Here is a 22,164-nt window from a genome sequence, read left to right on the forward strand (position 1 = left end):
TTGGTATTTGGCATCTAAACATTACATCAGTTTCTCCTCTGCTAAAGCCGACCCCAGTTTTATGGCCTTTTACCTATTTTTGGTGAAAAGCCCATCACCCATGCTCTTTCAAGTTCTCTAAGACAATGGGTGGGTGAATCTAATTTATTACTTATTTTTCACTTTCACTGCGCTCATTTTTTGGTATCTTGCTCAAAAGATTGTGAGGGAACAGCTGTCTACTTGGGGTATCTAGCATATGTATTTTATAAAATTTAAAAATACAACAGAAATGGTAGAATACACCTTGAACAAAATTTTTAAAGATAAAATTTTAGAAGTTAAAAAGGAAGAAAAAAATTTAACTCACCCATAATTCTCTGACCTATCATTAGCAATCAGTTTAGGGTTATATACCAATAATCACATTTGTACAAATGTGGAATTATGTTGTATGTGTCATTTTGTGGACTTTTTTGTTTTTTTTAATATATCTTGAAAATCTTTGTTTGTCCACAAATAATAATATTCTTTTATAACTGTAATCATTGGAAACAGAATATGTACATATATGGAGAGGGAGAGAGAGAGAAAGAGAGGTGAGGGTGGGGGGATTGATTTGGGGAACTGGCTCATGCAGTTGTGGAGACTGACAAGTCCATAATCTAAAGAGTAGGGGTGCCTGGGTGGCTCAGTCGGTTGGGTGTCTGCCTTCGGCTCCGGCATGATCCCAGGGTTCTGGGATCGAATACCGCGTTAGGCTCTCTGCTCAGTAGGGAGACTGCTTCTCCTTCTGTCTGCTGCTCCCCCTACTTGTGCTCTCTTTCTCTCTGACAAATAAACAAATTAAATCTTTTTTTTTTAAAGATTTATTTATTTGAGAGAGAGAGAATGAGAGACAGAGAGCATGAGAGGGAAGAGGGCAGAGGGAGAAGCAGACCCCCTGCTGAGCAGGGAGCCCGCTATGGGACTCGATCCAGGGACTCCAGGATCATGACCTGAGCTGAAGGCAGTCGCTTAACCAACTGAGCCACCCAGGCGCCCTAAACAAATTAAATCTTAAAAAAAAATCTAAAGGGGAAGCTGGCAGGTTGGAGACCTAGGGAAGAGTTGATGTGGTTTGAGTCTGAAGGCAATCCGCTAACAGAACCCTCAGGGAAGGCCTTCAGTTGGTCAGATGAGTCCTATTCACATTACAAAGAGCAATCTGCCTTACTCAAAATCTACTTATTTAAATGTTAATCTCCTTTGAAGAATACCTTCACAGCAACATCCAGTGTATTCAAGCAAATTCTGGGAACCATCACCTAGCCAAGTTGATACACAAAATTAACCATCTCAAAAATATTACCTTTAATGGGTGTGTGTCTTTCATTTTATATATGAACTACAGTGTATGCAATCCCCTAAGGTTGGAGATTCAGGTTGTTCCCAATTTTTTCATCCTTACACACAGCACATCTTTGGCTATTTGACTCACTTTTGTCTCTAAGATCAAGTCAGAGTGTAGAAAGGAATGCATATTTCTAACTTTTTCAAGAATTGACTACTTAATGTCTGATTGCCCTTGTAGATGCCTCTACCCCTTGAACCACAACCTGAAGGCTTTGGAGTGGGGAAAATGCCAGGCTCGCCTTTATCTTCTCCTTCCTTCCTCAGCCTGCAGGTCCCTGGGAACTGGAATGATGCTGAGTTCATGGTCCACCTCCTCCATTGAAGAAGTGGCAGAGGCCAGTCCCGAGACACTACGATGGCTGCAACTATACATCTACAAGGACCGTGAGGTCACTAAACAACTAGTGCAACGTGCTGAGCGAAAGGGCTACAAGGCCATATTTTTGACGGTGGACACTCCTTACCTGGGGAACCGCTTTGATGATGTGCGTAATAGGTTCAAGCTACCACCTCAACTCAGGTAACCATGGGTCTCTGATCACCTGGGCCCCTGAGCTCTTCTTCTAATTCTCTTCACTCCTGTCGTGTACCAGCTCCGAAGGTTATTTTCCCCCCAGTTTCCACATGGGTGCCATGGGGAATTAGATTCTTTTTTTTTTTTTTTAAGATTTTATTTATTTGCGAGACAGAGAATGAGAGACAGAGAGCATGAGAGGGAGGAGGGTCAGAGGGAGAAGCAGACTCCCTGCCGAGCAGGGAGCCCGATGTGGGACTCGATCCCGGAACTCCAGGATCATGACCTGAGCCGAAGGCAGTCACTTAACCAACTGAGCCACCCAGGCGCCCAAGGGGAATTAGATTCTTCACAAAACATTGGTCTGGAAGTATGATTGGCAGGGACCTTGTTTAGGAATAATAGGCTCTGGGTTCTAGAGGTAAGTGCATTTCTTTGTTGAAATCGAAGAGTCACCTATTAGTTTTATTTTTAATTATATTTGGAACAACTGTGTCTAGGAAGATTAAAAAAAGCTAAAATAATAGAGACAAAAGAAGCCACATGTTTGATCCCCTATCTTCTTCTTTCAGCAATATTCCTCTTTCATTGTGGTTCATCCATGGGTCAAGATTCATTCATTCACTCATTCACTCACTTATCTAGTAATCAAAATGGAACTGTGATGGTTTTATCAGGTCATTCAGCCTGTCCATTAGCAAGGAACTATCCTTTTCCCTGTAATATTTTAGGACTAGAATCATCTTGTGTCAAAGCTAGGAACTCAGGAAGTTTACTGAGAAAGACCCTCACCTCCCTATTTTTTCCCCCTTTGTCTTTGCCTTCCCCCAGTTCCCCCCAAAATCTGCTCTTGAGTTTTTCATGCCAGTATGTTACTAATAGCTTTCAGGGATAAAACTATCTGAATAAGAATCAAAATCTTAGTTTTAGTGAAGGGCATTTTGATGATGGGATTTCAAAGCATCCATCAGAGTATGTGAAATGATAAAGGATGCTTTCCTTGGATCCTGGACCTCATTTTACAACGGGCCATTGCTTACTCTATCTATATGTGAAAAGATCCAAATCCAAAGGATTTCAAAAGCAAATCAGCATTCCATATAAGGACAAGAAGATTGTTAGAAGATAGGAATTCCATGTATATTATAGAGTGACATGTATCTCAACCACCACCTAAGTCCGTATACAGTCTTATATGAATGTCATAGAACTATTATATAGCTTTGCTGTGTATACACCTACTTGAGTATAAACTATTGTGCATAAAATCTTGCCATTGAACCATATGTAAATTAGTTGTGTGAGGCTATCTCTGTGATTCTTCCAGGTGGGTTTAGGATATTATTTGTGTATGTGGTGCCTTCAATAACCCAATGACAAAGAGAAAATGCTGTCTTGACAGAGCTGTCAATAACCTTGTTCCATGTATCCCAGACACTGGGTTACCCAAACACCCTGTCTCTCAGAGAACAGAAACAAAAACAAAAGTCCTGACATGTTCCTACTTGCCAAATTCATCCAAAGTAGATGCCTTCAAACTTCCCTAATATGAAATCTGTATTCACCTTATTTCTCTATTTTGGTTACCTTATTTATTAGACTTTCTAAAATAATTAGTTTCACACTATTTAGGCTTCTGACAGGAAACATTCCTCATGATTTCCCTTTGGACATTTGAAAGAGAATTTGCTATTCCTTTTTCTCCTCCTCTCATTACTACGACTCCTGACAACAACAATAACAAAGACTACAGTAGGGTTTTTTGCGGCTTAAGAAGCACTTTCTTGTTCTGGATAACAAACTGTGTTTCGCAGTGGTATCTGCTCAGACAGGGGAGATGACACAGGTCATCTGTGCCAGGTCACTCAGTCAGGAGCTGGAAGGCTGATCTGCTTTTTTCCCCTTTTCCTTTGCTCCTGGGCTCCAGCCCAGATGACGAGAAGGACCAGTAGGGAGACAAAGGCCCTTTTCAGCTGTCGATGTGCTCACGAGTGGCCATGACTCCCCAGCTTGTCACATCTCCCATCTGAAGATGATCAAATAATGAGCAACATACCCAGGTTACAGGGAACACAGGAAACACCCCACAGCCTGGTGTCCCGGGCCCCTGGAGCGCACGTTGTCCTTGTTTGTCCTCATGGGCTTCAGGGCAGGCCAGTGCCCTCTGGTCCCCTCCTCAGCAGCCCACATTCAGCAGCTGAAGGCGGAGCGTGCTAATGGGAGGCCCAGGCTTCCACTTGAGGCCACATACAACCAAAAAGCTCATCTGTTACAGCCTGATATGAAATCAGGTTTTTTTCCGCAACTGACCTGACTCATAGAAGGTGAAGCCGGGCTTTTCAGAAGTGAGGTTTGGCAGGCGGGAGAGGCAGGAAATCCAGAGAAGAATGAGTCTGTAAAGCAGTGGCTCCTTCCAGGCCTAGCTACTTCCTCTGCCTGGAAAGAGGGGAGTTGGGGGGGGGGGGAAGAGCGGGGCGGGGGAGGGTCCTGACTCTCGGCATCGGGGACCAGCCAGAGTTCAGGACTGTGGTAATCTCTGCTTGGTCTATATGCAAAACACGTGTATGTGTGTATTATGAATGGCACAGAGGTTCCTGAAACTGAGGGGGAGTAAGGGAAATTCTCATCTGCTCTTGGAAGAAGCAAGGAGTGAGGCCAGTTCCCTAGACTGATTTCCTCAGGCTTTGAGGCAGGGGCCTTTTTCCTCTCTCTCTACCCCATGGAGATTGTTCATTTACCCTGGGTAAAGACTTGGGTCTTTCGTGGAGCACCAGGGCAGTTGAAAGGGAAAAAAAGGCATTTCCAATCATTGACTAAGATCAAAGTAAATCATGACACCAAAAACTATTTGTGTGCCTATAGCCCTATAGCCCTGAAATGATTCATTAATCATGACAGCCAGAACAGATCACACAGAAAAAGATCAGATGGCCATTGTCTTCCCAGAGTTCTGGTGATAAAAGTGGCCTGTGGGGCTTTCTGTGAGCAGGACCCTGTTATCTCTCTGTCCTTACCACCTGGCACCCTCACCTCCATTCACTCTTCCCAGCTGCACGGGCTACCCCAGGGTCCTTTCAACATGCCAGGCTTGCTGGTGCCTGAGAGCCTCAGAACTGACTCCTCCCTCTGCCTTTTACGTCTTTCCTCCAATCCATGCACAACTGACTTCCTCCCTTCCTTTAGGCTTTGACATCAAGGATGGATCTACGTGTATTTCTAGGGGGAAACCAAAATAAAAATAAGTAGTAGAGATCAGAATAGAGATACAATATTTATGGGGACCCTGGGCAGGGGTTTCGGGGAGAGAGAGATTTGTGAAGAAGAACTGGGTACGTGGGCCAACAGCCTCTAAATTGTTTGGTTTAGGAAAACATTCACAATATAATTGTGTTAAACGAAATAGCGACCTCCCAAAGACATTCATGTCCTAACCCCTGGAACCTATGAATATGTTATTTTACGTGGCAAAATGGACTTTGCATGTGATTAAGTTAAGGGCCTTGAGATGGGGCGATTATCCTGGATTATCCCAGTAGGCTTAACGTAATTAAAAGGGTCCTTAGACGAGGGAAGCAGGAGTGTCAAGAGTCAGAGGAGATAATGATGCTGGAAGCAGAAGTTGGAGGGATATCATCAGCAGTCAGGGCATGTAGGTCTCTACAAGCTGGAAAAGGCAAGGAAATGGATTTTTCCCTAGAGCCTCTGGAAGGAAAACAGTCCTATCAACACCTTGAGTTTAGTCCAGGGAGATACATTTTGGACTTTTGACCTCCAGAACTGTAGTATAATAAATCTGTGTCATTTTAAAGCCCTCATCTGTGTCATTTTAAAGGTTGTGGTCATTTGTTATAGCAGGAACAGGAAATAAATACGGTAACAATGCTCCGCTAATTTCCTCTACAAGGTAGCTTCTCAGTGAGGGCCTGTCTGATTATGATACTTAAACTTTCAAGTTCAGCCTCTACTGGCTCACATCCTCTTATTCTGCTCTACTTTTTTCCTTTATTTTGTATAGCACTTATGTTCTAACATGCTCCATAAGTTATTTATTATGTTTATTGTTTATTTGCTGTCTCCCCTTGCTAGAATGTCAACCCTAGGTGGCCAGGTATTTTTGATTGTTTTACTTAATGGTATATCCTAAACGTCTAAAACACTGGCACATTGTAGGTGCTCAAGAAGTGATGTTGAATCAGTAGATAAAAATGTACTAGATCACGTGAGATTTACCCAGTAAAACATGACTACTAAAATGTTAAACAAGATTTTGAGCTCAAACTTAAAATCCATGCCCTGCCCGTTTCTTCTAACAGCCCAGAACATTGAGGAAGAAATTAGCAGGGCTATGTTCTCAATGTAAGTGTTTTCTAATCAGCATTAAAGACTGGTGGCCCACGCACCAATTTCTGTATGTATTATGACTCTCTCTCTCTCTCCTCCTTTCTCATATTGTGTTGGTATCATGGGCTCTACTGGTTATTGTTTTATATTTTGTTTCCAGTTATGGAGACACATAGCTTTGTCTTTAATGTCGTATCATCAATACTTACAGTAAATAAAATATATTTCTCAATAATATTCATTATCATTAGTGTTACTATTGGTTATTCAATGATGTTTCACTTTCTTTAGTAGTTGTTACTATTCTTATGATACTAACTTACTAAAAGCTAAAATAATTTCTATATTAGATTAAAAAGTATATTTGGGGGCCATTCAGGGCACAATGAGGTCCTTACAAGGCCGGTTCTTTTCCTTGCCTTTGGGTCATTAAACAGCTCGGGATTTGGAGCATTAAGTCCCAAGTCATTGTGTTATTATTTTGATGTGGTTCTTTTCCTTCCTCAAGAAATGGAATACTTTGGTTATCAGCAGCCACTTTAAGAATTTTTGTGTATGTGTCATAATTTGAATAAAAATAGTATTCATGGAGGTTTCCTTCAGAAGCACTGGTAAAACACTCCATCGTGGGTCTCTGTCAAGATATCTGAAAACTTTCTCTTGGCTTCTGGCTTTGAACAACGTTTTAGAGTAACAACAAGGCTTCATTGTGCACTGAAATTTCTGTAAGGCAACATTCATTCAAGTGTTGATCTGCATTTCACCATCCAAGAATAACAACAGTTATTTATATAATTTTATCCATGTTTCTGTTTTTTCCTATCCATTTCACCCTTCCACCCCGCCCCTGCTGAAACACTGTAGCTTGTTTGGGATGGGGGTGGGGTGCCATGCAGAGTATATACACATACAGATGTTTTTCTTCTTTGCCCCCCTGGTCTTGCTATAGGATAGACAGACTGAACCTTTTTCTTATTAACAATATTATTTAAAAGTTTGGTATTTAATATCACTTAATACCATTTCTAGGTAATGGAATAGGTCTTCATAATAAAGCTATGTTTATTGACCAAAAGCATACCTTAATTCAAATTAAGACAACCACAGAATACCAAAGGCTGTGATAAAATGTACAAGCCTAAACGGTTTGATAAAAAGAAATGCCCAAATATTTCAGCTAAAATCTGAACTGAAGCTAACAAATAGATGGGGACCAGTATGACTTTCATGAAGTTAGAATTTTCTTAGAATTATCTTTAATAGCCACCCGAGTCAATGAAACTATAGGACAAATTGTTCAATCCTTATTTTTTTTTAAAGAATTTATTTATTTGACAGAGAGAGACACAGCGAGAGAGGGAACACAAGCAGGGGGAGTGGGAGAGAGAGAAGCAGGCTTCCCGCTGAGCAGGGAGCCCGATGCGGGGCTCGACCCCAGGACCCCGGGATCCTGACCCTAGCTGAAGGCAGATGCTTAACGACTGAGCCACCAGGCATCCCTTCAATACTTATTGAGAAAACTTTGCCAATGGCTTGAATAGAATTTGGTGGGATGTGAATGTTCATGCCCTTATTTTAATATATGCCCCTTGAGGTACACAACCAGCTGTGTCAGCTGAAAGTATACTAAAAACATTAAATCTAGTTTGTATTAAAGTAAGTCTTTAAAAAATTAAAAATAGTGTGCCTATGTACTTCCAGGTTTATATAAGAATTGTTAGTCATTACTCCAAAATCCTTTATACGTTCAATGACAGAGCTAGTAGAAGCAAAGAAAGACCTATGACTAAGCCAGAGATTAATATACAGCTGTACTTTTACCCAAGTTGGAGATTGGCTAGCAGAGTAATTTATAATGTGCAGAAAAGCAAGGTGAATCCAGGTCACTGTCATTATTCAAAGACAGCCTTTCAGAGAAACGAAGTTTGCAATTGGATTTGCTTCTGTAGGCAGTTAAGTCACAGGGGTAATGCCATTGCGTATCCAGATGGTCATCTATCCAGTTAGTGATCAGAGGTCCAAGCAGAAAACACTTTGTTTCTAGTTCAGGGAACTGCCAAAATCTAGTCAAGATATCAGGATATTAAGCCAAGAGAAAAGATTTCAGATGTAGAGTGAGCCAGTAGCAGAATCTTACAAGTAAGTTAGAGAAATCCTGGTCTAAGTTGGGTCAACAAAATTAGACACAGGAAAGGCAGCAACTCAATGGGGTTGTGTCTCAGTTTGGGTTCCCCTAGGAGGAAATTGTGAGCCAGTGATTTATAGGCAAGCAGTTCCTTTGGAAGAGGAAGGGGATACTGGTAGAGGAGTGAGGAAGTGGTCCAAGGAAGGAAGGCAGCAAACAATGGGCATGTTACCAAGACAGCTCCAACTGCAGGCAACTGAACCTTAAATCTGATGGGAAATTCTGGAGAGGAGATATAACCTATCTCAGAGTTAGCCCTCATAGAGGTGAGGGAGCTGGGGTATTTATATGCCAACATCCTGACACTTCAAGTCTGTTGTGTGGGTGGTTACTCAGACTTCAGGAGCAGGAGAAAGTCACATGTATTAGATTTGCCAGAGAAACAGAACCAATAGGGTATACATACACACACACACACACACACACACACAGATTTGGAAGGATTGCTTCCAAATTATGGAGTCTGAGAAGTCCCACAATCTGCTGTCTATAAGTGGAGTCCCAGGAAATTCAGTGGTGTAATTCTAGTCTAAAGCCTAAGACCTGAGAAGCAGGGGAACCAATGGTATAAGTCCCAGTCTGAGTCTGAAGGCCCAAGAACCACGGGATGATAGTGTAAGTCTTGGTCTAAATCTGAAGGCTTGACAACCAGTAGGTTCAATGTCCAAGGTCAGGAGATGATGGATGTCCCAGCTCAAGCACAGAGAACAAATTTGTCCTTCCTCCACTTTCTTGTTGTATTCAGGACCTGAACAGATTGGATGATGCCCACCCACATCGATGAGGCCTATCATCTTTACTCTAGTCTACAATTTAATCTCATCCAGAAACATCCTCACAGACACACCTAGAAATAATGTTTTACTGGCTATCTAGGCATCCTTTAGCCCAATCAAGTTGGCACATAAATTAACGGTCATATCACAGGCAAAGAAATGAAGATCTTGGTAATTGGATAGCTCAAGCCCTGGCCAGGATTGTCTGAAAGATTGGGAAGTTTGAGTCAGCAGGCAGACAGCCTCAGAGAAAACAACCTAAATGGTGGAGGGAAATGCAAGAGCTGACGACTCATCTGCTGGGAAACACTTCCCACTTGTCCCTGTGCCCACCACCACCACCACCATAATAGTAGGACAGGAGAAAGCATCTACAGTCACAGCAGACAGAAGGTATTAACTGATGTTACTGCAGTTCCAATCTCCTCTAGAATTTTGTATAAGGACATTGGAAAGTTTCCTGAAGTCAAAAGCAATCGCCAAGGTGCAACTGAGATCTGAGCAGAGAGAATGTAATTAAGAGTCCAGAGACCCAGGTTGGAGCCCAAATGCTGATTTCATTTGTGGGGACATCTTGCTCTGCATTTCTGTTTTTATTTTCTATATAAAATGGGCATCATAAAGTATCGATTTTATTTTCTAAAAGTTTTCTTAAAAATTTTGATAATATTGGTTTATGAAAGTCCTTTGTAAATTGTAATGTGCCAAACAAATGTCCATTGTTATAATTAATATGCATTGCTGGCTGAAAATAGCATCAAATCTGTTGTCTATATTCATAAACTGGCTTAAAAAGTTAGAGATAGTGGAACTTGCCCATATGTTTTTCCTTGAAACTGTTTTATTTTGTATAAACATAGCCTAAGATGTACAATAAACTTTAAGTGACCAATTAAGTCCACTTGATTGTCACATTTAGCCTGGACTCTAACACCAGAACATAGGAAATATGCATGCAACCAACCTATAGATGGTTGAGGAACATCTAATTAATTTGAAAAGGGTGACATTTCATTTTTCACTGAATGAGTCATTGTAAAATTATCTCTAATTTTGAGAAGTTTCTCATTTTATGTATCTCTTTATTTCAGAATGAAAAATTTTGAAACCAATGATTTAGCATTTTCTCCTAAGGAAAATTTTGGAGACAACAGTGGACTTGCTACATATGTAAATAAATTAATAGACCCATCTATCAACTGGGAGGATATTAAATGGCTGAGGGGGCTCACATCACTGCCAATTGTTGCAAAAGGCATTTTGAGAGGTTTGTGTATTTCTCATACTGATCTTATGATTCTTTGTAGATACAATCATGATATGTTTAAGAGAAAATAATCAGGAAAAATTAACATGGAACTCTAAGGAGACATTCTATCTCTCAATTCTCCCTATTGATGTTAGTGAGTAAATATTTCTTCATTCTTAGGTAATACACTGAAGAGCTGGGCTCTCATGAAGTAAGAAGTTACCTTCATGGTAACATGGGATGCTGCTGCCTTACCTTGGAGACATCACTAAATCATGGAGCTTGACAAGATCTAGGCAAAAGGTCTTGAGTTCATTGCTTTGTCTGAAAGCTACAACAAGCTAGTCTCAGACCAAGAAGAAATCCAAGGATGATATTATGACAGCCAGACCTGTTTTAAGAGCCTTTTCTATTTTTCTCCTGTTCCCTGCAATTACCAATGACTAGGACTGATTCTTGAGGGTGGTGAATCCCATATCACCTCCCTATAAAGAATGGTTGAACATGACATTAAAATCCTCAAATATCAAGTCATGGGTATTAAAAATCTTGACTGCTTCCCCAGTATCCACATGTATTCAAATCCCAGAGGGAGGTACCAATGACTTCAATAATTTGGAGTATAAATGTATTCACCCACAAAAAATGTTTTCTTGCCTTTGAAAACATTTTTTAGTTGATTATATAGAAAACTGCCAAAAACTTATTATTTTAAATGTGAATGTTTAGGTAAGTGGCTCTGAGATGAGAGATTCTATTAACTTATCTCAGGGTCAAAAACAACTTCTAATCAAAACATTTCATCAGTTTTATTTGAATATGTGAGTCACATGGCCTCTATTTATAAAGCTATAGGCATGCCCCTGGCTTTATCTCTTTAATCTCAAGTATGCAGAAATGAAGTTAATAGAAGTAAAAGAATGGACCCAGCAAGGCTTTTAAGTAGTGGAGATATGTTTAAATCCAGATCTGTCTTAATCTGTGCTGTTAAAAAAATATTGTTACATTCTTTCCTGTTGGTCATTGTTCTAGTTCAAAATTTCTGTGGATTATACTTCAAAGAGTGGATCTTGGTGTTAGAGACACCTTTAAACAACAGTTTCACTTACTTTACTGGTAGCCATATTGTCACCCATGACTGTTAGCGCTACTTTCCGCAGCTACTTTCAACTGTAGTTGCTAAAGAACACTAACACGAAGGTTCTTCCCCAATTCATTCATTCAATCATCCATTCAGTTACTCACTCACTCAGGCATTCATTTGGTAAACATTCATCATGCTTAGTGCATGCTAAAGTTAAAAATAAGATAGTAATTTGAGGTCCATGGCCAAAAGGAGGGCCCATTCTCGTAGGAAACAGACATATAAACAAGAATTTGGGCTCAGTCAGGTGTTACAGGTGCTGCACAGATATGCAGTGTTAGGGTGGGGTTTAAAATAGGGCATGGGCACTTAGAAGAGTAGGTTAGGGAAGCTTTTATTTCAGAATGAAAGATAATGCTTGAATTTTGCCTTGATATTGAAAGACTCAGACTGAAATAATGGTAAAATAAAGCAGTTCTGAGTAAAAACTTATGGAACATGTAGACTTTAAGATGTTTGGGAACCACTGAGGTTCTTGATCAGGGAATCAACCTCATCAGATTAGCATTTTAGAAAAATCAAGCTAATATTATATAGCGGGCCTAATGGATAGAGGTGGCAAAATTGTGGTCAGGGGGACATTTAAGAAGTGGTTGCTGCCCAGGCAAGAGATGACTGTGGCTGACCTCAGGAAACTGAGAAGGTGTGATTGAATTAGAAAATTAATGCCATTTCAAGTATTTAATTCACTCTCATCACAGAGATGGCCCAGGGCAAATGGCTTAAAACACCAAAGAAGAATGAAGTTTTAGTCTAGTCCCATGTTTGTCTAAGTTAAATAGGGAACATATAAAAGAATGAGGTAATTTAATTTTTTAACCAATTTTTCAATTTAGGATTCCCAGTATATATCATTTTCTAGAACTCTGTCCTCTAGGATATGATGCAAATCTATTCAATTAGACTTCACTATCACATGTTATGTTGCAAAATACTCTGGCTTCTAGAACTTTCTTCTGGGGTCATCTCACCTAGGACCACCCCCCCATCACCTCCTTTTGTTCTCACCCGTATGGATCATATGACTTCTTTCCACATGTTTCATAGTGTTTTACACACAGTAGATGGCCCAGGTGTTTACTGAATAAAATTGTCAGTGAAAACTATGAGTCTATATAATTAGAGAGAGCTCAAAAGCAAGAGAAAGAGAGAGAGAGCATTTGGCATTTGAAAGGAAATAACTTATTTATACATGTAGAGTTTACATTGTCTAGCTTTTCTGTAACTATTTATTTCATTTATTTAACAAACAAGAATCATCTCCATGACAACTACATCAAGTAGTGCATAAACTCAGTCTTGATGGGGGGTGGGTAGGGGCAGGGCCAATTCTGGGAAATCCGGTTCTCACTATTTCACAAATCTTCATCTAGAAGTCACATGGGTAGACTGAGAGTCACCCATCCTCTTTCATTTTCCTTTGACTAGAAAAGTATAGATTATGTTTGCAGGAACATGAAATCATGGGTAGCAGGAAAGATCTTAATGAAACATCCCCCCTTACCACCATTTTAAGAATTGCATCTTAACGAATGCAAACTGAAGTGCAAGATGTAATAATCTCTTGCTGTGGTTAAACTCTGCCCTTGGAAAACTTCAACACAAACTCCAAACAAGTATTTGAAATAGGATTTGGTCTTCTAAAACTCATGCTAATAAACAAATGGCTTTATGAGCAAAGGCATAATGCTTTTCTGAATTGTTTTAAAATTTAAAAAATATTTTTAAACTATTCTGTGGTATTTTCATAGTAGCTTTTTGTTTCTCAAAAACTGTAACTAGCTCTTTTCCTATATACTTTTTTTTTCACAACACTCCCAAAGATATTCACTCAGTGTTTCCAGATTGTGCTCAAAACTGCTGCCATGCATCTAGGATTTAGTTACTAAATTCCTGTGAAATAGCAGAGTCCTGAGTCAAAAGCTCCAAGGGTTTGAGGGTAAATCTTGAGTACTTACATTTCACTTTGGTATTTTCGATTAAATATAGAAATAATATATCAATAAGATAGCAAACAGTGCTATCCCTTAATGACTATTGTAATTGTCAATCAATTAATGTATTAACTGGCAAATTAACATATACAGAATACCATAGCAGTAAACTTTAAGGATTAATGAAAATATCAAAGATTCCTGAACTTTTTGCTAAGTCAGAATATTTTCACCCTCCTGTTAAGGCTACATTATTTTTCTCTCTGGGTTAAAATAAAATATAAGACTTTGGGCAAGGTTTCATAGGCAGCTAATGAAAGGGGTTCATATCTGGTCATAAATTATTCTTATTTTGCCTCTCAGGATACTCATGATCTTATCTTCTGAGCAAACCATTCTGTCATTTCCCCCTACATTTCCAGCACTGCCTAAAAGAACCTGGTAAACCACCTGAAATGATAGGAGATAAACAGTTGTTTAAGTAGTGCTTACTTCAAATGAAAGGCTCTTTATAATCATAATCCTGACTAGGATGACAATTTATTGTTATAGACAAAACTCAAACAAACTTGCCAAAAGCATCCAGCAAACTAATTTCCTTCACTTACTCATCTTCTGAGTTTATACGTCCTGTACCATCAGATGAAATTAATAGTAACAGTTAATATTTACCTGAGTGTTCAGCATGTGTCAGGCTCTTTCTTAACACTCACCTCAACTAATTTAATACAGAAGCCAATCTTATGTGAATTATTATCCCTATTTTACGGTTTAGGACACCAATGCACAAAGAAATTAAGAAACTTGCCACTTACATAGTAAGCAAGTAGCAGATACAAGATTAAAATCCAGGGGGTCCGATTACTAAGCCTAAGCAGCTAATAATTTTTTCATACTGCATAGGATCAGTTTATTGATAATTTTTAATTTCTGAAAACAGAGGTTGTAACTACATATATTTTGATTTTTTTTTTTTTTTTTTACTTTTGACTTGATGTTTGGTATCATGCATACAATTAGATAACCAGAGCAAACCTCCCCAACTGCAAATATATTTTATATTGAATTAGGGTCATATTTTTAGAGAATCATTTTCCCAAACACATTTTAAATAATAATATATTGGGTTTCTTGTTCCCAATGATGGACTGAGTACATATGTACCCTCTCATCAAACCCACGATGCCACTGAAATGGAAGTATGGAAATGCAAAAATACATAAGTCTTATGACAGTAAAGCGAAGGAAAATGAAGGGCACACACAGTGGAGAAACTTTGAAAGATTTATGAGAGAAACAAAATATAAGGGAATGTGTTGATAGGAGGAAAATGCAAAGAAAACCTGCCCGTCCAGATACACTCAGAGAGCACCCTGGAGGAGCCAGGGGAATTTCCGTAATGGATGCTGGAGAGGTGTTAGGTGTCTAGTCTGCAGATGTGACAGAGATGGAGGATGAGAAGTAGAGAAGAAAGCCAGAGGATTCTTGGGAGCTCTGTTCATGAGGCTCGTAGAGCAACCAGCTGTGCTGTCCTCCCTCTATCACCTGGGCAACAATGGGCTCCTTAGTATAGGAGCTGCATCCTTTCTAAAGAAATGGATGGATGGCTGGGATAACCTGGGGGTGGATAACATTTAAGATATGACATGATGCTGTTCTCAATTCGGACATGTGAGGATCTCCCAGCCCAGTAACCCCTAGTTAACATTCCTTGTTTTGTCTCACATGGAGCTCTAAGAGTTTCTGCTCCAAGCAAAGACTTGGAAGAAATGAAAGTGATTTACAAAACAGTCCAGAGAGCCAAAGCAGTGACCCAAATCTTTCTTCCTTAAATATAAATGGAAAATGTAGCCTCATAAGGCATATCCAAAACACCAAAACATAAAAGACCAAGATAAATCTACAGAAAAGTTGATCCCAGAGGAAAGAGATAAAACAAAACAAAACAAAAAAGAACTTTAAAAATTCCAAATGATAGATTCAGAGAAGTTGAAAGTATACCTAAATAAGAAGAGTCTTCCATCATCTAAAACTAATGATGTAATGTGTATGGGATTAACATAAGAAAAAAAAAAAAGAAGAAGAAATAAACAAGAAACAAAGAGAAAAAAAAAAAAGAGTCTTCCATGAAAAGAAAATCAGAGTATTAAAATAAAACAGTTCTCAAAGATTAAAAACATGATTTCTGGAATATCTGGATTTCAAGAATTGAATCTCTTGATTTAACAAGAGAGTCAATGATATTTCCCCAAATATACAAGAACAACAAGACAAATAGAAGACATGATTAAATGAAACAGAGTCTTAAAGACCCTTTAAAATGTCTAATATCTAATGATGGGGGCTTCAGATAGAAAAATAAAGGAAAGAGTCTCCACCCGGGCTCCACCATGTTGGGTCTTGTGGGTCATGTGGCCGCTACTTTGGCCTCTGGGGCCTTGAGGGGACTCGGCCCTTCAGCGCCACTACCCCAAGCCCAGGTCTTACTGCGGGCCACCCCTGCAGCGCTCCAACTTGCCAGACACTATGCCACCTAAACATCTCCTTTCCGAAAGCAGGCGCTGCCACCAGGTGTATCGTGGTGGTCATTGGTGCAGTGGTGGATGTCCAGTTTGATGAGGGACTACCACCCATCCTAAATGCCCTGGAAGTGCAAGGCAGGGAGACCAGGCTGGTTTTGGAGGTGGCCCAGAGAGCACAGTAAGGACTATTGCCATGGATGGTACAGAAGGCTTGGTTAAAGGCCAGAAAGTCCTGGATTCTGGTGCACCAATCAAAATTCCTGTTGGTCCTGAGACCTTGGGCAGAATCATGAACGTCACTGGAGAACCTATTGATGAGAGAGATCCCATCAAAACCAAACAATTTGCACCTATTCATGCTGAGGCCCCTGAGTTCATGGAGATGAGTGTTGAGCAGGAAATTCTGGTTACTGGTATCAAAGTCATGGATCTGCTGGCTCCCTATGCCAAGGGTGGCAAAATTGGGCTCTTTGGTGATGCTGGAGTTGGCAAGATGGTACTGATCATGGAGTTGATCAACAGTGTCCCCAAAGCCCATGGTGGTTACTCTGTGTTTGCTGGTGTTGGTGAGAGGACCCGTGAAGGCAATGACTTATACCATGAAATGATTGAGTCTGGTGTTATCAACTTAAAAGATGCTACCTCCAAGGTAGCGCTAGTGTAGAGTCAAATGAATGAACCACCTGGTGCTCAAGCCCGGGTGGCTCTGACTTGACTGACTGTTGCTGAATACTTCAGAGACCAAGAGGGTCAAGATGTATTGCTCTTTATTGATAACATCTTCCACTTCACCCAAGCTGGCTCTGAGGTGTCTGCTTTATTGGGCAGAATCCCTTCTGCTGTGGGCTATCAGCCTACCCTGGCCATTGATATGGGTACCATGCAGGAAAGAATCACCACCACCAAGAAGGGATCTATTACCTCTGTACAGGCTATCTGTGTGCCTGCTGATGACTTGACTGACCCTGCCCCTGCCACTACCTCTGCCCATTTGGATGCTACCACTGTGCTGTCCCTCATTATTGCTGAGTTGGGCATCTATCTAGCTGTGGATCCTCTGGATTCCACCTCTTGTATCAGGATCCCAACATTGTTGGAAATGAGCATTATGATGTTGCTCGTGGGGTGCAAAAGATCCTACAGGACTACAAATCTCTCCAGGACATCATTGCCATCCTGGGTATTGATGAACTTTCTGAGGAAGACAAGTTGACTGTGTCCCGTGCACAGAAAATACAGTGTTTCTTGTCTCAGCCATTCCAGGTAGCTGAGGTTTTCACAGGTCATATGGGGAAGCTGGTACCTCTGAAGGAGACCGTCAAAGGATTCCAGCAGATTTTGGCAGGTGAATATGACCGTCTCCCAGAACAGGCTTTCTATATGGTGGGACCCATTGAAGAAGCTGTGGCAAAAGCTGATAAGCTGGCTGAAGAGCATTCATAAGGAGGTCTTTTTGGCAAACTAAGCACTGGTCCTCTTCCGTGCTGTGCTTCTCCTTGCCCCTAATCCAAAAATCTCGGTTTGCTCTGTAGGCCATATGAGAGTCTTGTTTGAAGACATTGTCTGTCTGAAGGGTATTTAAGGTTTCCAAAAAATGTACATCCCTCAAAAAATAAATAAATAAGTAAAGGAAAGAGGCGGGGAAGAAATTGTTAGACAGTGTTTGAAAGCTGGAGACATAAGTCATTAGATGGAGGAAACAAATCATAATTTATTACATCCTTTATGAAATTTTGGGGAGGGAATGGGTATTAAGAGGGAAACAAACATAAAACAGGTTACTTACAAAGAATGGGAATCATATTGGCATCAGTCTTCTTGTCAGCAACAAGGGGCACTAGGAGATAGTGGAGCAATGTCTTTGAGGTTTTAAGGAAAAGGATTCTCAACCTAGAATATTATACCTAATCTAATCACCAAAGACAAAAGAAATTATTTAGGTGCTCTGTAAGTTTACCTCACATGATCCTTTTTAGGAGCTTACAAAGGAATGAATGTACTACACACAAAAGAAAACCTAAACCAAATGAAGTCATAAATTAGACTTCAAGAGATTCAACCCTCAGAGAGTAGTAGCAATCCTTAGGATGAAGGTCAGCAGTCAAACTTGAGAGTAATCAGAGCAGGATAGAGCAAGAAGATAAAAGGCTAAGGGGGGATGTCTCCAGAGGGAAAATAAGATGATTTAAATAGGTTAGATAGGATAATTGGAAAGTTTGAAGAACTTGAGGATACTCTTTAAAAAAAAAATTATTTATTTGAGAGAGAGAGTGTGTGCTCTTGAGTGCAGGAGTGAGGGGCAGAGCAAGGGAGAAAAAGTCTCAAACTCCTCACTGAGTGTGGAGCCTGACTCAGGGCTCAATCTCACACCTCGAGATCACAACCCACACTGAAACCAAGAGTCAGTCGCTCAAACAACTGCACCACCCAGGCCCTCTAGAATTTGAGGATTGTCTTAAGGCTCATGATAATTGGAGAAAAAAGGGGAAAAATGTGATTAGAAATCCAGGAAAATAAAGCTGTGAAATAAAACACGTATGGTCCAAATATGAAGCAATATTAAAATTTAAAATATGAATTAATCAATAGGGTCGGAAAAAAAAATCTTCTATCAACCTTGGTGCTAGGGCCTTTTCCCTCTGGGTGACTCAGAAGTTTCCAATGACACCTCACAATCTGCAATGCATGCTTGAATTAAAACAGATAGCCAAAACAGTGTCATAGAAACATTAGATTGTATATTTAATATGAAATAAATATAGATTATCAATCACATATTGAGTATATAACAAAATGCATAACACAGCGCAGGCTTAGAGGTGAACAGATAACATACAAAATAATTAGTTGGGAAACCCTAGCAATTCATGTAGCAGAACACCTTTCATACTATTTCATTGTATCTTGTGGCTCATCAGAGCATTCCTTAAAGGTGAACCCTAACAAGAACAACAACACAATTACATGATGTCTAGGTCAGCACTAGCTGCCATAACAAAATGCCATAGACTATGTGGCTTACACAGCAGACATTTCTTTTCTTATAGTTTTGGAGACTGGAAGTCTGAGATTAGGGTTCCAGCCTGGTCAGTTTCTGGTGTGAGCTCTTCCCTTTGGTTGTGGAGGCTGCCTTTTCCCTGTGCGCTTACCTGACCTGTTCTTTGTGTGAGCGGGGCTTGGGGGAGGGGGCCAGCAAGCTCCCCGATGTTTTCTTATAAGGGCACCAATACCCTCATGAAAGTCCCACTCTCATGACCTCATCAAACCCTACTGACTTTCCAAAGGCACCATCTCCATATATTATCACATTGGAGGTTAGGGGTTCAACATATGAACTTTGGGGGGTCACAGACATTCAGTCCATAAAACATGAGTTTAACATTTTCATCTACCTATAATTTTATTTTTTTATTTTTTATTTTTTTAAAAGATTTTATTTATTTGAGCGAGAGAGAGAGCCAGAGAGAGAGCACAAGTGGAGGGGAGGGGCAGAGGGAGAAGCAGACTCCCCACTGAGCAGGGAGCCCGATGTGGGGCTCGATCCCAGGATCCTGGGATCATGACCTGAGTCGAAGGCAGACGCTTAACCAACTGAGCCACCCAGGCACCCCAACTACATATAATTTTAGAAGAAAAATAATACTAGCATCATTTTTTTTTTAAATGGGGATATTTAAAAAACTAGCATTTAATAAAACACAGCTTGGAAAAATGGTGTTTTAGAATAAAATTTTAAAATACTCAGAATTACAGATTCTTTTATGAGTCTTTTTTATTATTCTTAGATATGCCCTTAATTTCCACTGCTGAATTTATGAATATATACAATGTCCTATATCCAGCTGGTTACATCTCCTAAATCTGATTTTCACCACAACACTGACCAAGTATTTTTGAGTGTTATTAGAGAACCAGTGTTATTTCCTGATTCTGTTAGCGAATGGTTTGTTATTGGGAGCATGCTGAAAATAAGAGTTTAAAATAGAAAATACAAAAAATGAGTGAGAAATTGATCTGAGAGAATGTTAATCTTATTTATTTATTTATTTATTTTAAGATTTTATTTATTTGAGAGAATGAGAGAGAGAGAGAACACAGAGAGAGAAGCAGACTCTCCGATGAGCAGGGAGCCGGATGTGGGGTTCAATCCCAGGACCCTGAGATCCTGACCCAAGCCAAAGGCAGACGCTTAATCAACTGAGCCACCCAGGCGCCCCTAATCTATTTTAAAACTATATTTTCAGAAGTTTGATATATTTTGAAGCATGATTAGAGACATAGCATATAATTTTAATTTTTGTTTATTTTTATATACTTCAATGGGCAAAATACATTTAACTATAGAACAATATAACTTAAGATAATAACTGAAGATATAACTTTGTATTAAAGAATGTTTTTGGAATAGTCTTGTTCCCTCTATGTTATACTTCATGTGCTTGCCACTTATGTATTTTTTTATGCTATCCAAATTGCAGAGGAATAATTCTGCTAAATGTTAAATGGTATGACCTTATTAATAATAATAAAAATACTTAGCAGGAGTACTTCCACGTGAGAATAAATAAATTTTAACTGCATGTCAATTTGCTGTCTATTGAAAATTTTATGTCATGATTCAATTGTTAGAGGTGCTAACATTTTTGCCAAGGAAACTGTCACTACTATTCTAGACCTAACCGTTGGTGTATTTCTATGCTAAAGGTTCTGAGCAAGATATAGATGTGTGAGGTCAGGCTCCTTTTGACTGGGACCTTTCACCTTCTAAATCCAAGCCTTCTGTTAAGTTGCCTTTTTTCATGCAATGGCTGTCTTGCTCTTTTCAGGTGATGATGCCCGGGAGGCAGTTAAACATGGCTTGAATGGGATCTTGGTGTCGAATCACGGGGCTCGACAACTTGATGGGGTGCCAGCCACTGTGAGTTTCAGCAAATGCTGAGATTTCCCTTTGGAGTTCTCATTTCCATCACAGTTTTGACTATCTGTGTCTGGCTCTCTTCTGTGTATTTTGTGTGTGAGAACATTCAAGGCAAAATGTGTGCAAATAGATGAGATCTTGGATTTTAAATTTAGTGGCATATATCTACCTAGATTAGATCATTAATTCATCCAATACATTTATTTGTAAGCTTATAAAAGTCACTTAAAATAATAAATCCTTTGTGGGCAGGGATTATTCTTGTATTCATAGGTACTCTGAAAGGTATAATGTAAATTAGAGTATGAAAGAGATGATTACATCATGAGAGTCCAAAGAAGAGGAGTTAACAGACAATTGTAATTATAAGAGGCTTGGGTGGAGTTTGAGATCATTGGTACAAGAAGTCAGGCAGAGAGGAAGACTGAAATTTCTTGTGGATGTGGGAGTTGAGAAGCTGCAGAGAGAGGATTGGTGGGTGGGGGAAAGGAATAGTATCATCTGGGGAACTTTAACGAATCCTGATGCACAGGATGCACAATAGATCAATTCATCGGAATATCTGGGGGCAGGGGGCAGAGGCACCATTATTTTTTAAAGCTATCCATGAGATTCCAATGTGCATCTATGGTTTTTTAGACACTGTACACACTGTACCAGACAAATCAGAATCCAGAGTCTAGATATAAAAGTAAGCCAAACTGGCTTGAAGAGCTGTGGGACTGAGTTAAAACTGTGGAGGAGAGCAATTAGCCCCAAGAGGGTTATCAGATGTTATCAGAGTCATTCAGTCATAGTTATTATATGGATGGCTTTAACTGGGATGACCAATGAATTTATTCAAACAACTGGAAGTACAGTAGGACAAATAGTTTTGTCAATTAGTAGTGGACTACTCTTTCATTGAACCAGCAGGTTGATTTAGATAAATCCATAGACCAGTTGTGTGGGTCTTAGGACAGACTAAACGACTACAGGGGAATATTGGGATGTTGTCCATATTTGTACTCACAGTTTTTCCTAAAGCACTAATGGTAGGAATGAACCTCACCTTTGCACACTGTAGGATCACAGAGTCAAGAATTAAATCACAAAACTGGGAGTTTTCAGTCCTTCCCAATTCAGCTTTACTTACAGAGACCCGTCTTCTTCGGTGATACTAAATGTTGCCTGCAGGTAAAGAGAGGTGGAGAATGAAGACCTCCTC

General features: G+C 39.8%; 1 protein-coding gene and 1 pseudogene across 1 annotated transcript in view; both read left to right on the top strand.

Annotated features, from left to right (window-relative positions):
• The window catches only part of HAO1 (hydroxyacid oxidase 1), a 49,452-nt gene that overhangs the window by 18,989 nt on the left and 8,299 nt on the right, over positions 1 to 22,164 (top strand). Inside the window, exons 3-5 of the mRNA XM_045885409.2 lie at positions 1,639 to 1,894; positions 10,282 to 10,457; positions 20,866 to 20,957. Coding sequence (XP_045741365.1) covers positions 1,639 to 1,894; positions 10,282 to 10,457; positions 20,866 to 20,957 — 524 coding nt within the window. The remainder of the gene's footprint in view (positions 1 to 1,638; positions 1,895 to 10,281; positions 10,458 to 20,865; positions 20,958 to 22,164) is intronic.
• On the top strand, positions 15,908 to 17,590 carry LOC123851562 (ATP synthase subunit beta, mitochondrial-like; annotated as a pseudogene).

The sequence above is a fragment of the Mirounga angustirostris genome, unplaced genomic scaffold (genome assembly GCF_029215605.1).
Source record: "Mirounga angustirostris isolate CCGP_5_RB_7025 unplaced genomic scaffold, mMirAng1.0.hap1 SCAF_10, whole genome shotgun sequence".
NCBI classification, from domain to species: domain Eukaryota; kingdom Metazoa; phylum Chordata; class Mammalia; order Carnivora; family Phocidae; genus Mirounga; species Mirounga angustirostris.